At 40.0% G+C, this 16,398-nt stretch overlaps 1 protein-coding gene across 3 annotated transcripts in view; it reads left to right on the plus strand.

Annotated features, from left to right (window-relative positions):
- The first annotated feature begins 3,795 nt into the window (after positions 1-3,795).
- SLC35A1 (solute carrier family 35 member A1) overlaps positions 3,796-16,398 on the plus strand; it is a 52,895-nt gene continuing 40,292 nt past the window's right edge. Inside the window, exons 1-2 of one of the 3 annotated variants that reach the window (XM_063096951.1) lie at positions 3,796-3,841; positions 8,838-9,015. In XM_063096951.1, coding sequence (XP_062953021.1) covers positions 3,826-3,841; positions 8,838-9,015 — 194 coding nt within the window. In that variant the 5' untranslated portion in view covers positions 3,796-3,825. Of the gene's footprint in view, positions 3,842-8,837; positions 9,016-11,617; positions 11,735-16,398 lie in introns of those variants that run through there. The other 2 variants (XM_063096954.1, XM_063096952.1) reach the window with 2 other exon arrangements.

The following is a 16,398-nucleotide window of genomic DNA, read 5'->3' on the forward strand; positions in this document are numbered from 1 at the left end:
ATGAATGAAGGGACAAACTGGAAGCAGGGTATTGGTTGAGTGATTATTTTAACAGTTAATGTGGATGTTGATAAGGAGTTCCGCAATAAAGTAGTTATTACAAAAGAAGAGGGAGAATAAGGGAGAGAGGAAAAAGAAGATTATTTTGGGGGAAACAAAGTTGGATAAGTAAAGTTAGTGTACTTTTTAGAGAACTTTGCAAAATACAGATATTTTGCCTCCTTGTAGTAGGACGTCAGAAAATGACTGCAGATTCTCTTACAGAAGATTGACTGTGGGAGAGGGATACTGGAGTTGGGAAGATGGCTAGGAAGCTGTTGCAAGAATTGAGGCATGAGGTGATAGATGATGTGAAGGGGCAAATGTTACATTTAGTTAAGTGTATATAACATCTCGGGAAAGGGAAGAAAAAACCGAAGTATGACTTCAGGGTTAGTGCTCTAGGAGACTGAGGATAACTGGAAAGAGGAACTGGTTGGTCAAAAAAGATAGTGTGTTCGGTACTAGAAAATTTGAGTTTAAAGGATGATAAGGATAGTAAAGCAGAGGTAATAGGAATTTGGGCTGGATGAAGATAAGTTGGGAGGTCATTCCCATGAGAATGAAGGTGGAATGAGGAGGAAGAAGAGACAAAATAAGATAGAGTAGCAGTCAGAAGAGTAGAAAAAGATGTAATCTCTTTGGTCGTGGAAGAAAAGTCTAGCTCTACTGTTTTCTAGCTGTGTTGCTTAATATCTCTCTGCTGCAGTTTCTTCATCATAAAAACGAATATAAGAACAGTTCCCCACTCATTGGGTTGTCAAGAGAATTAAATGAGTTAACGCATGTAAAGCATTTATATGGTAAGTGGTTTTTCATCACTTGCCAAGGGAGAATAGAATCTCTGATATTTCATTTCTGCTATACCACACCCCATTTTCCCCACATTTTGTTTTCTAGGTCAGTTAGTGCCTAGAATGATGTTGGCACATTATGACTTTAAATAAATGACGAGTAAACAAAAGCGGATGAGGAATTAGAAAAGGTTGATGGAGTAGGAAACTGCTAAGCTCTCTTTTAATAGAGTTGGGTTGAGTAGAAATAAGATTGCAGCAAGTTAAGCAAAAGATGGTAGAAATAGTTACAGACTGCATATCAGTGACTGGCAGGAAAAGGAAAGTCAGATTATGGCAACTAAAAAATGAAGCAGAAGCAAGGGAGAGTTAAGCTCAAATAAGAAATGTTTGCAAACTGATGATTATTACTCATGTTTAACTCTCCGAATCCAGATACTGAATTTTACATTTTCTCCCTGTCACTTTTTATTTTTTCATTATAAAATGCAACGTTTCTTTTGGCTTGTTTTTAGTAATATACCATAGGAAATAAATACCTTTGTTTTAAAATAACCATAACCTAGCAAATGGATTTTGTGTACTTAATAGTAGGATGACAGTGATATGCTTAAACTGTCATGGAAACAATTATATTTAGGTATCTGCATTTGTCTGTATGTTCTTTATGGTTAATGAAGTTTACTATATAATGAATATAGTAATGAAGTTTACTAATAAAGTTTACTATACTTTAAACATTACCACATTTTAATAATCTATTACATAGCTACCATATTTGAATTTAACTAAAACCTCCTTAAGCCTTTTGGTATTTACTTCTGCACAGTCTTTTTTGTTTAATTAACTTCATACTCCATTACCAATGGATATAGTACTGGGCTTCCTTTTATACAATTCATTGAGATTAGGGTAGCTCTCATGCCTGAGCACAGATGGAAGAAAGCAGGGTATTAAGGCAAATAAATACAGCAGTTTGCGAGGGACAATCAGGAATATCATTAGGGTATCAGATGGGAACAGGAACATCTGCTTGAAGCACTGTAAAGTTAGCTTATCAGGTAAATGACCTTGTACCTCACATGTTGAAGATTGCTGCTTCTCCCTATAAAGAGGCTTGTAAAGAAAGGTAGGCATACATAGAAGACATTAAATCAATATTTTTCCTCCAAGACTTAGGATAATTCAGAGTAAGAAAGTAAAAATTAGCTCAGGCTAAGACTGTAAATATCTGCTTGTCCGGTAATTGGATTGGGATAACAAACATAGATAGAACCAGCTGCAAAGTTAACAGGAAATATTTTCCCAAGGATATGTTGAAGCTGTAAAGAGTAATAACAAGCCCCTTCTTTGAGTATTTACTTTCTAACTAACTAAAAAACTTTGTTTTCTAAAATCATACACTATACCCCACTCTTGCTTAGAGGATCTAAGTCACTTTGATACAGAGAAGCCGCCTCAATTTCCACCTTAGGTGCAAAGGCTTTATTGAAGGGGCTCCTGAACACAATATTGCACATCTATATATGGCAACTCTGTAGTTTCCAAGAAACAGGATCCTGAGATTATTCTATAGTCCAGATCTGATGTTGACGTCTTTATATACAGTCCTGCTTTGAGTCTGTCGAAACATTGCTTCCTTTAAATTTCACTTGTGAAAGTTGTAGATACCAAGATGACGTCTCTGGTTAGACCCAGACAAATTGGGGGTGGGAGAGCACGAAGGAGAGGAACTCATGCTTACATGTCTGAGATTAAAAACATTGTCTCAAGGACTTTTTAAGATAACCCCACAAGAAATTATCTCATGTACTTCACACATTTCATGGTTTCGATGGCTTGCACGTTTTGTACATATGCACATATTTCTATAACAAGATTTCCTACTAGACTTTCTTTAGAAGTGCACAATTCAGATAAGATACTCCTGAAAAAACACACTTGTCTAGTAATGGCATCTCCACCAATGGACTGACGACAGCTCTGGCTTTGAGCCTCCTGAACCAATGAACTCCATTCCCAGGCAGCTTGTGTGAACCTCTCTCTTTTGCCAATAAAAGCTTCCTGTAGATTAAAATGATCGGAGACGCTAAGGAAGACACGACAGACGAGATGCAGGTGAAGAGCGGAGGGCCACCGCTCTCTCAGGCGAGTAGCCCCGACCCAACCACTGTTACACTTTTATTACATTTAGCAAGCTTGTGCATGCGAGATAAGCATCAATGCATAAATTCTGTTATGTTTTTCTCAAGAGCAGAAGGCCGTTACCTCCCTTCTCAAGCACTTGGTTATCTATAATGCTAATTCACATCCCCTAGTGAAAGTGGAGATTACAGTGTTAAAGTGCCTGTTGGTACATCTAATACTTTTGAAGTCCTTTTGTTGTCCAAAGGTCATGTAGTTAGTCTGGCTAGGTTAAGTATAATCAATGACTTTGCTGACGATAAGGACACAGGCACAAGACTTCGGAACAATATGTAATAAAAATTATACTAATCTTAAAGAAGAGGTAACAGTGGAAAGTAATGAGCTAGGTGGAAGTTATAAAAGTTGCCGAAAGTGGTTTCTGTTATTTTATGAGTTCTGGGAGCTTCTCCAACAGCTTTGACAGGAATGAATCACTAAATCTAACAACCCCAAAATCCTTATTTGCCTCCTAATCACTTTTGTGAGGATTACAATTCCCAGAAGGCAAAGTTTGGCTCCCTAGACTGCGCTTCCTCAGCTGGTCAGGAGTTGCAGTTTACAGAAGGACGTCTTCGACTGAGTTTCACAAACCTGTCACCCCTCCAACCGGGTTTTCCCATTCCGGGGACCAGCTCTGATCCCTAAGCCTAACGTTGTGCTTGGCTGGGCGGGAAGCCAGTGGGCGGGCGGCCAGCCGGCGAGGCGCTCTAGGCCGAGCGGTTTCGTCTCTATGACCGTAGGGGGCGGTCCCCCGTGTCTTGCGCAGGGCGCGCGCGTCAGTTCCGAGCGGGGCTGTCGGGGAACTATGGCTGCCCCAAGAGGTGAGGTCGGGGGCCGCCGCGAGGGGGGAGTTCGTCGGGGGCGGCGGCGGGCGAGCGTCAGCGCTTGTCAGCGCCTGTCGGGCGGCGGGGCCCCCTCCGCGCCCGCGGGGCTTCTGGGCTGGGCTGGACCGAGGCGTCAGGCGTCAGGAGTCTGTGTTGCGTCCCTGGCTGTCACGGCAGCGCGGGCAGCCGGCCTCCCACTGCGGCTGCCTTCCCCGCGGCAGACTCGGCGCAGGGCAGGTCAGAGGTCCGAGACCGCGCTGCCTCCACGACCTGGTAGTGGGTGGGGACCGAATCCTGACAGTCCGGGGCTGCGGCCGAGGGAACGTGACGCAGGTCCTGGTCTGGAACCGCCTCACTCAGCGGGAGGCAGGACAGTTCTTGTCCTGGCAGGGGTCAGCGGGCTGAGGTCTCTTCTGCGCCTCCTGCCCTAGGACTGCTCAGAGGCTTAAAGGCATGCTCGAGTGCAGAGCCCAAGCAGCGGCTGGTCGATGTAACAGCCGCTACAAACTTCACTGGGGCATTAAAACAGCATAACGAGATGAAGAAAGCAGTCATTAACAGTTCCTCCCAAGGAGAACGCTGTATGTGGTTAGAAGGAACACTTTGATATTTGGGGTAGGTGAGATCCTCCTCCCTCTTCCCAGGGATGGCGCATTTGGGTAATAATATTTGGTGACGAATTGCCATTTAGAGAGGGTGAGTTTAATTAACTCAAGGGCACTTTTGTTTTGCAGAGCGGTGTATATAAGTGGGATGAGAGCTGAATTTTTGAACTGTAGAGCAGTAACTAGGAGGTTGGGTGACACCCGGATCCTTTCTCCGCTCTTCCGCCATAGAGCGCTTAGTTTCTCCTCCGAATAAATGTTGAACAAATATTTAAAGAATATTTTTTTGTATGGGTGCCAAATTATTTTCCTTGTTTGGAGTCTACATTTATCATTAGGCCTTGCGCATGGGCATTGTCTTCCCCAGGGGCATATGCTTCTCTTATGCGTTCTCCCTCTTCAAATAAGTCCAACCTTAAGAAGTCTTTTCGTAGCAAAACAGGAAGTAAAGGGAAAACGTTGAATTGTTCTGATAATTAATATAGAATGGGGATAGCAAGATTAATGATGAGCGAAAATTTTAAAATTACTGAAGTCAAATCATTACCTGAAATAGTTGCAACAATTTAAGAATTTAGGCTTATTGCCAATACATATTTGTTGTGCCTTGGTTGTGTCACAAGTCTTATATGCCCAGTAGAAATGTATAATCCTAACAAAATTGCAGTTTCCATAGCTTATTGATATTTACAAAGGATTTATGTGGGACTTCTTGAATTTCCAAGTTCTCAGGTATTGCAAATAATGTCCCCCATAAAATAAAGTTAAGTATAACTGAAAAAAGTATATAACTCCAGACTCTAAGTTTCTTTTGGGGGACGTTTTCCATACAGACAGGAATACTGCGTGGGAGCTAATGGGAGCTTTGTGAGAAACAGAGAACAATGCAGGTTTAAGATGAGGCTGCCAGTTGAGTTGTGGGCTAGGTTTATAGTTACCAGTCTTGGGCATGATTTGAATTGTCAGCACAATTTAAAGTCATTACATGACATGGACTTTTGATATTACCCTGAAAAAATCGAAATTGCTAATAATTGAAATTTTATACTGGAGAATTTATGAATGGAATGAAGAAAAAATATTTTCACTTGTTAAACCGAAATGTCAGAGAAAATCATGCTTAAAACATCAAGTATTTTTTAATGGTTTAAATATGTTATTCCATACCAAAGTCCTATATGTTTTGCAAATATCTAAACTTATTTGATTACTCTTCCATTTAGATCAGTAGTTCTTTTCGGGAATGTAATATGTATTCCCACATAATCACTGTGCAAATAGGTACTTTTTCAACGCTGATGAAAAAATAATTAGGTCAGAATGTTTGGAGGCTAGAAATACTTGATTTAGTGTTTAAACATTTTATGTTGTTTGGGAATAAGGAACCTATGCAATAGCTAAAATAAAGTAGTTTTTAGTTTGGCAGCCCTATCTCTTATTTATGAAAGCCCTGATAATGTAGGACATGGGTTAGCAAAATTTTCCTATAAAGGGCTCAATGGTTGGTCTCTGTGATTACTACTCAACTCTTGCTATTGTAGAGCAAAAAAGTAGCTGAGAAAATTCAGAAACAAATTTGAGTGTGGCTATGTTCCAATAAAACTTTATTTATGAACACTAAAATTGGAATTTCATATAATTTTCACATCTCAAAATGATATTTAAAAAATTTTTCCCAACCATTTAAAAATGTAAAACCATTCAGAGCTCACAGGCAGTATAAAGACAAGCGACAAGTGTAGTTTGAGTGCCAGGTGTAGTTTGCTCACCCCAATTTAGAAGACGGGAAGTGCTTTCTCCTCTACTGTTTAATTAAAGGTTATTAATGTTTATTGTTGAAGTCATACATTTTTCTCTTGTGCGGGAAAGTTTTAGATGAAAGGAAGTATTGTAGTGATCTCTTTCACTTCCTTTTATATAAACATTGCTTATTGGCTCCTAAGAACTTTTGGAAAGAATAAAATTTAGGCAGTTATGAGCTCTCTTTCTTCTGTTCTACCATATTACTTTTTAGTTAGGACCTGATGTAATTTTTAAAATTTGCCTACAATTTACAAATTATTCTTTAATTTGCCAGGGGGAAATATTTATATCAAAGAACCCCTTTTCCTTGTAAGTTCCTACCTTACCTTATCTAAAGTTAATGTGTTTGGAATTCCTATTTTGTTTCCCTATGAAAGTCGCCTTTGAATAGTGGTTAGGCTCTTAAAACAGTGAACAAAAGCATAGTTAGCATATAATGTAGTTATAGTAGCAGCCTACAGTTCCACATGTCCTTCTGATTCTTAACCTGAGGTTGTCGTAATGCCCACTGGCCAAATCAGCCTATTGCTCATTTTTATATGGCCCTTAAGGCAAGAATGGTTTTTACAGAAGAACTTTTGCAGTTGATTTGATGATAGAACACTAACTTTGAACACAATTAAGTGGAATGTTATCCCTCCAAAATAATTCTATTATTTTCATTAATGGACCTTGTATTAGTCCATTTTGTGTTGCTATAACAATACCTGAAACTGGGTAATTTATAAAGAAAAGAGGTTTATTTGGCTTACGATTCTGGGACAGCTGCATCTGGCATGGCCTACTCATGGTGGAAAACAGCAGGCAGCCAGCAGGTACAAGCAGATCACATGGCAAGAGGAAGTGAGAGAGAGAGAGATAGAGACAGAGAGAGGAAGCGAGAGAGAGACAGAGAGGAAGCAAGAGAGAGAGACAGAGAGGAAGTGAGAGATAGAGACAGAGAGAGAGAGAGCGCGAGCACACCAGGATCTTTTAAACAACCAACTCTCACGGGAACTAATAGAGCAAGATTTCACTCAGGCCTCCCTCCCTCAGGGAGAACATTAATCCATTCGTGAGGAATCTGCCCCCATGACTCAAACAGCCCAACACTGCCACATTGGGGATCAGATTTCCACATGACTTTTGGTGGGGACAACACATCCAAACTCTATCAGACCTATATTACAAAGCATTGTACTCAATAATATTTTGAATTTGTCAAAAAATATATGAGAATATTTTCTCATAATAGACTTACTTTCCATGATATCCTTGATTTTGCCTAAAATATTTATTTTGGGCCCTTTACAAAAAAATTTGCTGATCCTTGTTTAACCTGAGCCTGAAGATTTGGATGGAGGTTAAGGAAAGCTGGTGGTTGAGAAGTGGGAGGCAGATAAAGAAAGTAGATATAGTTTGAGCCCTGGGTGATGGCAATTTCAGAGCAAGTCTGGGTAGTATAAGGAAGTATGAGAGAGAGACTGATATCCCAGTACTTGTGGTTTTACTGAAGGTGTTGGACTGGCTCTGGTGCCTGAGTGATGGCTGCTTCTCAGATATACTTGCAGGCAGTTCTTAAATTTAGTGTTTATGAGTTGTGTGTTTCCTGCATTTCATGTTTTATAGAGCTTTGTTCTTAATACTCTTTTTTGTGTGTTCTGAATTATTTTTCTGTATACAAGGCTATTTTTCTGTATAATGAAAGTTTAGATATAATTTGTTTTTTATTTTGATGAACTTCTGTATTAAGTTCCACTTTTATGACTCAATTATGCCTTCTGTAATCTTTCTGCAGTCTTTAAATTTAGAATATACATTGCAGCAATTGCTTTTATCCTGATTTCCTGCTTTGGTTTCACAAGATTGTAACCATAAAGATAATTAAAATATGTGATTTATAACATCTTACGCTAGAGTCAGTATGCCACTGTATTAGTCTGTTTCTGTTGCTTATAACAGAAATACCTGAAACTGGTAATTTGTAAAGAAACAATAGTGATTGCTTATAGTTTTGGTGGCTGGGAAGTCCAAAGTCCAGGGAATACATCTGGTGAGAGCCTTGTTGGTAGTTAGTGACTCTTCACAGCAAAGCAGGGTGTCACATAGAAAGAGAGCTCACCTCCTCACTGGCTGTTCTTTTAAAGCCCTCAAAACCACTCCCATGGCCACCATTAAACCATCTAATGAATCAATCTATTCACTATGGCATGGCCCTCATAATCTAATCACCTCTTCAGGGCTCTAGCTTTCCATTACCGTAATAGGATCTCCAACCTCTTAACGTTGTCATAGTGGAGGTTAAGTATATGGACTCTGGGGGACACAATTCAATCCATAGCAGCCAAATAATCTCGCAATTGGGGCATTCCCAAAGAACAAAATGTATGCCTAACTGGTTGAAAAAGTTAGCAGTGTTTTGTGTATGTGTGTTTGTATGCATGCAGTTGTGAAATATTGTTTTGAAATAAATTTTTAAATGTCATGCGTTTTAAAAAATACTTTATGCTTGAAATTGAAAGTATTTCGGGTTATAACTACTGGGTTAACTTTTATATATATAATATTGTCTACTAAATAATATCTTTGTTGCACATATTTTCCAGAAAATGTGAGTTTATTATTCAAGTTATACTGCTTGACAGTGATGACCCTGGTTGCTGCAGCTTATACCATAGCTTTAAGATATACAAGGACATCAGACAAAGAACTCTACTTTTCAACCACAGCCGTGTGTATTACAGAAGTTATAAAGTTATTGCTAAGTGTGGGAATTTTAGCTAAGTGAGTATAAATACTTTTAGTGTAATAAATTATTATTTTTCTAATAATTATTATATTTTCAGTATTAGAAAATTCAAGCTACATCTTTATATGTTTGGTTGCTCTCTAGAGCAGTGTTTCTCAACCAGGGAGATTTTGCCTCCCCCAGAGATATTTTTGGCTGTCTCAACTTGAGCACATAGTGGATAGAGACCAAGGATGCTACTAAATATCCTCCAGTGTGCAGGACAGCCCTCCACAGCAAAGAATTGTTCAGTCCCAGATATTAGTAATACTGACGTTGAAGAACCCTGCTCTAGAACATGTGTCAGCAAACTATGGCCCATGGGCCAAATACAGCTTGCAGCCCATTTTTGTTACAACAGAGACTGTATGGCTCACAAAGCCTAAAATATTTAATGTTTGACCCTTTCAAAAAAAATTTGCTGACTTCTGTTTTAGAGGAATATAATCATAATAATAAACATTACTTCAGTGTTTCTTGTGTTAAGTGCTTAGGCACTGTGCTAAGTGCTTTTCATGAATTTTCTCATTTAGTAGTTATACATTTTTGAGGTAAGTACTGTAATTACCCCTATTTTATTGATATAGCATCTGAGGTTCCTCAAGATTACAGTGTTAATATGGTGCAACATGGACTTTGAATTAGTAATATCATATAAGAATTGTTTTTGCTAAGGATGAAGCAGTAGAGAGAGTTAAGATAGGGATTTGGAGTGAGACTGAACTAATTTTAATGCTAGGCTCTCTGGGATTATGGCGTCACACACATTTCTTAACCCCTCTTAGCTTTAGTTTCTTCATTTTTTTTAATTGGAGAAAATCATATAGAGTGGTTAGAATGAAATAAAATTCTGTAAGTAAATGACTTGGAAAAAGAGTTATGAACTGGGGACTCATGCAAATAATTGGGGCAGGTGTGAATTCATACTGGTTTCAAGATGTGTGTTGGTGAGATAGGGAAGCAATGAGGAATATCATGCGTGTAGGCTTTTAGGTCAAAATTACATTTAAACATTTCTAAGTTCATTTAACATATTTATTGAGTAGTTTTTATGAGACAGTTTTTATACTGGGTGCTGGATATACAGATATGAATGAAATAGATAAATATGGTCTCTGCTTGCTTGGAACTTAGGTTGGTGTAAGAGACAAAATAAACCAATCAACACACACATGATTTCAAATGACCATGTGAAAAGAAATACTCTAAGAATGGTTTGCGGAGGGAGAAAAGAACAGAAAAATAACTTGAGGCTGGATGCTAGAAAGCTTTAATATATTTAAGTTTAAAATTTATCTTGTAGGCAGAGATACTGTGGCAGCCTAATTTGTTAGGTTATATGTAGGATAAAATCTTAGACCTTTCACAGTTTCTTACTTAACAAGATTCATTTTTTTCTGGAAATTTGATTTTTATTATGGAATTCTTTATTCTGGTTGATGTCAGACAAATGACAGGTCTTATTGTACCTTTAAAAGGCAATCTTTCAAAGGCAAAAGCCTCTATGTTTAAAACTCTGGAATGACTTTTATATAACAACCTAAGAGTTAATAATTTAAGGCTTAGCTTCTTTTAAGAAAAATATAGGGGTATTGGAAGAAGAGAGATAGAAGAATACATTTCTTCTTGTTCTCTAACTTCCAGAGGGACAGAAAAATTGTAATTCAGGAATTAAATAGAACTATCAGTGCATATAATCTATTTTAAAGTGTAAGATCAAATCATGGTTCAGTCTGTTTTGTAACTGTTAAGAAATTTTAGAAACAAATATGCAAAGAAAAGCAATGAAGCCTTTGCTGTAACTCAGCAGTTGGGCTAGTGTTCTGCCAACTTATCTGCATAAACTTTTTGTTTTATTTTGATGCTTTTCCAGCTTTGCATTTCTTACTCTTCTTCAGCTATTTGATGTTATGGGTATGGTCAGTTGTCTTGTGGAAACGTTCTTGGAAATTGTATCAAAATATAAACACAAAAATTTCTAAAAATTCACCAGGCATGTCAAATAATGGTGTTAAAATAGCAAGTGTGGAAAAATCAAATACTGTACTGTATTTCATCATCATTGTCAATAGTTGCTGTGTCTGTCACTAGCATAATAAGCAAATATTTTGTGAACACATACCCTCAGAGTACACAAAGACCAGGGACAATCCATAAAAAGTAAAGATTTATAACACATAGAGTTTTGGTGGTTGGCATTTGAAATTATGTAACCAACAAGAGTTTGGGAGTTTCTAAGTGGACAAAGCGTTGGGAAAAAAATTTAGAAAACTTGAAAGAAGTGAAACTCATTTGAAACTAATTTGAATTTTAGAGTGAGTATTAATTCTTATGGAGAAATGTGATGGAAAATTATCACGTGTTTATTTGAAACATATTGGTAGAAACTGCCTCATATTCATACAAGAAAACATTTCTTGAAACAGGATTTACTTTTAAGAAGGCATATGAAAATGTTAACTTCTTGGAATGGCAAAAGAGTGAAAGATGCTAAATTTCAATATGAGGTCATAGTTTAATAGCTACAAAATGAAACATTATAGGATACTGTGATCGCTTCTTCAGCAATATGTGATGAGACAGTTGATAACGAAACTAAAGCACAGATATCAGTCTGGGAAAGATACCCAGAGAAAATGCTGAAAATTGGTTCTAGATCTTGAAAGGACAACTGGCTTGTAATAACCCACCCAAAGCAGTTGGAATGTGAAAAAGGTGAGTAAAATATGAATCTTGAAAAATTTCATGGAAAGGTTTGTATTATCTTCTAATTCTTGTTTCTGCAAATTTCTTGAAGTACCCTTATATGTGGCCAGACTATGATTGGGCCACTAAGAATGAATTGAACAGTTTAGAGTTGCAGCAAACGAAAGAACCTAGAACTTTATAATGGTCTTTTAGACTTAGTGGTATAAGGTTTGCAAAAAAGTAAAAGATTTTCCAAATACTCTCAATGCTGTCATTTCTTTGTACACATATGAAAATTGGTAATTAAAAATAAAATAAGTGGATCAGAGCCAAAAAGAATGAAGTTTTTAAAAAAACACAGGTTGGATGTCAGTGCTTTATTTGCTGTGATGGACAGACTTCTAAATATCAGAACATATTTGTTACTTTAAAATTCTATGAGATGATTTGTTATACACAAAGGAAATAAAAATTGATTCATATTTTTGAATTTATATTTGTTTGAAAATTCTTTCCCACATAATGTTAAAATAATCTGAAGACCTAAAAAAAAAATGAAATTATACTCCACCCCCCAGAGTAGAAGCAATACTTTATCATCCGAGAGAAAGGATGACAATTTCAGAATATTATGGGAACATGTAGAAGAATTATATTAGAAGTAACTGAAGATTTAGAATTAGAAGAACCTTCTCTTCAGAGAAGAAAAATTAAGAAAAACTTAGAATTTGATGATTAAAATAGTGCATTTCCTCCATATTCCCAGGAAAATAGTATAAAGTTAATGTAGAAAACTAGGTAATATTTATTAAGTTTATATTTGAATTTTTTAGAGAATGACTACAGGAAAAGGAAAAAAAAAAAAAAAACCCTGAAACTACTATTTAAATGGAAAAAACTATTAAATGAAGTAAAAGCTTCTTCTCTTCATCTACTCTTTACCCCATGATAAAGTGCAATAACTTTATATGCTGGGTTCCACTAGCAGGTTTTTCCTCCCTTTCCTAACCTCTCCCACGCCGAACCCAAGAGCAAGCTCCCCTAATGCTTCACCCCTCGGCTCTAGAGACGACCAGGGAATCTCCCTGGGGGGAGTGAGTGATCTGCCCGCCAACCCAGCCCCGTAGAAAGGACACTCAGACATGGCAGGGGTTCCATCAAGCAGTTCCGTTTATTGTTTGTTAAGCAAGCGTATTTAAGCTTTGCAAGTGGGGGGAGTTCCCTCCGCCCAGCCAATCAGGGTAAAGATCACGCGGTCATGCATGGGGGTTCCTGAAGCTATACTAAGCAATCATGCCTTGATCACAAGCGTGGAAACCAGGGCTGCCAATGGAATTAAACAAAAACAAAATGCGGAACCTGGCTGTCCCCTCCCACCTTGCTTCCTCTCGGTGCCATCTTTAGGTGGCCACATGGAGAGGGCTTTGCCTCAATCACCATTTTGGCGTTACTGAATCGCATCTGAGCCCAACATTTCCCCCTTTTTGTTTTTTATGAGGGTAGCCGATGGCGCCTAGCCACTTGGCCTCACCGTCTCCCATGCGGTTGTGCCTGTCTTAGGTTGTCCCCACTGATAGGGGATCTTACCCATCACTGACTATCCAATTGAGCACTGGGGGGGGGGGGCGACGGCAGAACCCTTATACTCAGGCATGAAGCTTTTGCATAGCCATGTTGACCCACAGGTTTTGGGGGTTGTGGTCTTGTGCAACTTGCTCAACCACCTGAGTTAGCATGGTGATGGATCCAATATTTCTTTTTATTAAAGCCACTATTTTTCCTAATATGCAAGGCCCAAAGGAAACTAAAAGGAGTGAAATAACGAGAGGACCTGCCACAGCAGAAAGCAAGGTGGTAAACCAAGAGGAGGCGGTGAACCAATTTTCAAACCAACTAGAGGTGGCGCTTTTTTCCCGCTTGCATTCTTTCAATCCCCTCTTTAATTTTAGCTAGGGAATCTGTAACCACCCCTGAATGGTCAGCATAAAATCAGCACTCTTCTCTGAGGGCCACACAGAGGCCCCCCTTGCTGGAGGAACAGGAGGTCCAGTCCTTGGCGATTCTGTAAAACAACCTCAGACAAAGATGTTAGAGATGTTTACAAGTACCCAACTGCCTTTTGCACCCTGTCCAGGTCTAGGTCAATCTCTTCTCTGACCCAGATGAGCATGGTTATGGTGGTCCTGCAAAGAGTGGGGAGAGACTGCACTCCTCCAAACTGTTGGAGACGTTATCTTTGTGGATGTGGAGGGAGAACTTGAGGTTTTGGGCGGGCACCCATATGGGGCTGGGTGCATTGATGGGGAAGACACATCGAAACCCTTGGCCTGTGGTTAATAACAGGTCAGGGCCTCGCCACTGGCCCGTAATGGGGGTCTTTCCATCTTACTTGAGTCTCGAGCCAAGCTGGCTGAGTTACCCAGTGCCTTTGAAATGCTGACAGGAGGTTGTGTCGGGAAAAATTTAAAATGTTTAAGGTAAATAAGGCTGTGCCTAGTTGCATGTGGGGGCTGGTGGTCCCCCTTTTCTGTTTTAAAGTTGGGTTTTTAATACCTGATTTTGTCTTTCTATGATGGCTTGGCCTTGTGGGTTGTGGGGGATGCCATTGGTATGCTGGATGCCCCACGTGTTTAAAAATGTTTTAAAGGTAGAGCTGATAAATCAGGGGCCATTGTCAGTTTTTAGCTGACAAGGGAGGCCCAAAACAGCAAAGCACTATAATAAATGGCTTTGTGCATGCTTACTTTTTTCTCCTGAGTGGGCTGTTGCCCAACAGGCACGGGAGTAAGTGTCAATGGACATAAATATGTATTTTAACTTTCCGAAGCTAGGAAAGAGTTACATCAGTTTGTCATAATACGTTGGGCTTCAATCCCCGGGGATTAACGCCTGGAGCTTGCAGTGGTGGGACCTGCAAATAGGGTGAGCATGACTTACAGGTATGGACAATTTTTTTGAGCTGGGAGATGGGAACCTATGGATAACGGGTGTGAAGGCCTCTCCAATTGACATGCGTTAGCTCATGCAGGTGGGCGGCCTGTTGAGCGGTGTTGACCTCGGGCCTGCTGGATGCTAGCTGGTCAGCAATATTGTTGCCCAATGAGAGCAGCCCAGGTAAGTTCTGGTCCCCTCTGAGATGTGTGAGGAAAATGGGGGACTCCCATTTCTGCAGCAACGTTCGGATTTGTATCATAAGGGGAGTGATGGGGTTGTTATCTAAGCGTATGTGGGAGCGTGGCAGTCCCAGCAACAGGTTAACCACGTACAGGCTTTCTGAGAACAAATACATGGGGTTGTGGACATTTTGTAGGGCCAGCACAATGGCCAGCAACTCTTTAAATTGTGCTGATCCCTTGGCTGGCCGGAAAAGGGTTTGCTTGGGGGCCCCAGGGGACTGGCCTGTGGGTGCAAACACTACTACTGCCACCCTGGCTCGCCCTCCATCTGTGAAGACATTGCACACGTTTAACAGGGGACGGGGGGAGAATAGCTGGGGGGCCACCCAGGGCAGGTGGCTGATTGCTGCTAGCCACTTGCAATGGCCATAGTGACGGTCAATAACTCCCATGAATCCCTCTAAAGCTATGGCAATTCTGTTGTTATTTCTTGCTAACCAGGTAAAATCTGTTCATTTATATGGGAGGACAATTTTGTCGGTTCCTTAGCATAACAGCGCAGAGCAGTAGTCCTTCCTTTTTGAAGCAAATCGGCGGTTTGGTCAACTAAGGTAAACACCCAGGGGCCCCCCCAAAGGATACATGGACCCATTGGATGGCCATGTTGTCTTGGACCAGCACAGCCATCATAGATTGCTGGCTGTCAATAAGCCACAACTGCAATGGTTTGTTAATACTGAACCGGTGGAGTTGAGCCTGATTTAGCTGGTCTTGGATGGTGCGGAAGCAGTCCTGATGTTTTTTCTCCAACATGATTTTTTGAGTGTCACTGTGGGTTTGCAGCAACTCAAACAAGGGACTGAGATCCCCTGTTGACAAGGGTAGCCACGGCTGAAGCCAATTAATTTCTCCAATACCTTCTGTAGCTCTACCAGGGTGTATTCACTTTTAACAGATAATTGCGGTTTTAAGGGGCTGACCCCCTCCAGCATTAACAGTGAACCCAATATTTTAAAAGGAGGCACCATTTGGGTCTTATCAGCAGAAATACACAGATTTCCTTGGGTTAAGCATTTTAGCAACACTTGGTCAGCCGATGACAGCCCCTCCAAAGAGGGGCTGCCCAAAATAATGTCATCCATATAAACATAGTGTGACATGCGGGAGTTGCAAGACAGGTTGAAGCAGCTGGTACACATAATTTTGACAGAAGGCGGGACTGTTGGTCATGCCCTGGGGCAAAACCACCCACTTGTAAGGCTGGCCTGGTCCCTGGTAATTGACAGATGGGACAGAAAAGGCAAATTTCTCACAATCCCGGGGGTGTAAAGGGATAGAAAAGAAGCAGTCCTTGAGGTCGACCACTGCCAAGTATAAGTGGCTGGGAATGGCAGGAACCCAGGGCATTCCCCAAAGGGGTGTTCCCTGGATTACCATGCGCTTGTTAACTTCCTGAAGGTCTTGGAGCATTCTCCATTTGCCTGACGCCTTGCGGATTACAAACACAGGGGTGTTCCAGGTACTAGAGGAAGGGTGTATGTGGCCCAACTGCTGCTGTTTGATAATGATATCTTT

The sequence above is a fragment of the Cynocephalus volans genome, chromosome 5 (genome assembly GCF_027409185.1).
Source record: "Cynocephalus volans isolate mCynVol1 chromosome 5, mCynVol1.pri, whole genome shotgun sequence".
NCBI classification, from domain to species: Eukaryota; Metazoa; Chordata; class Mammalia; order Dermoptera; family Cynocephalidae; genus Cynocephalus; species Cynocephalus volans.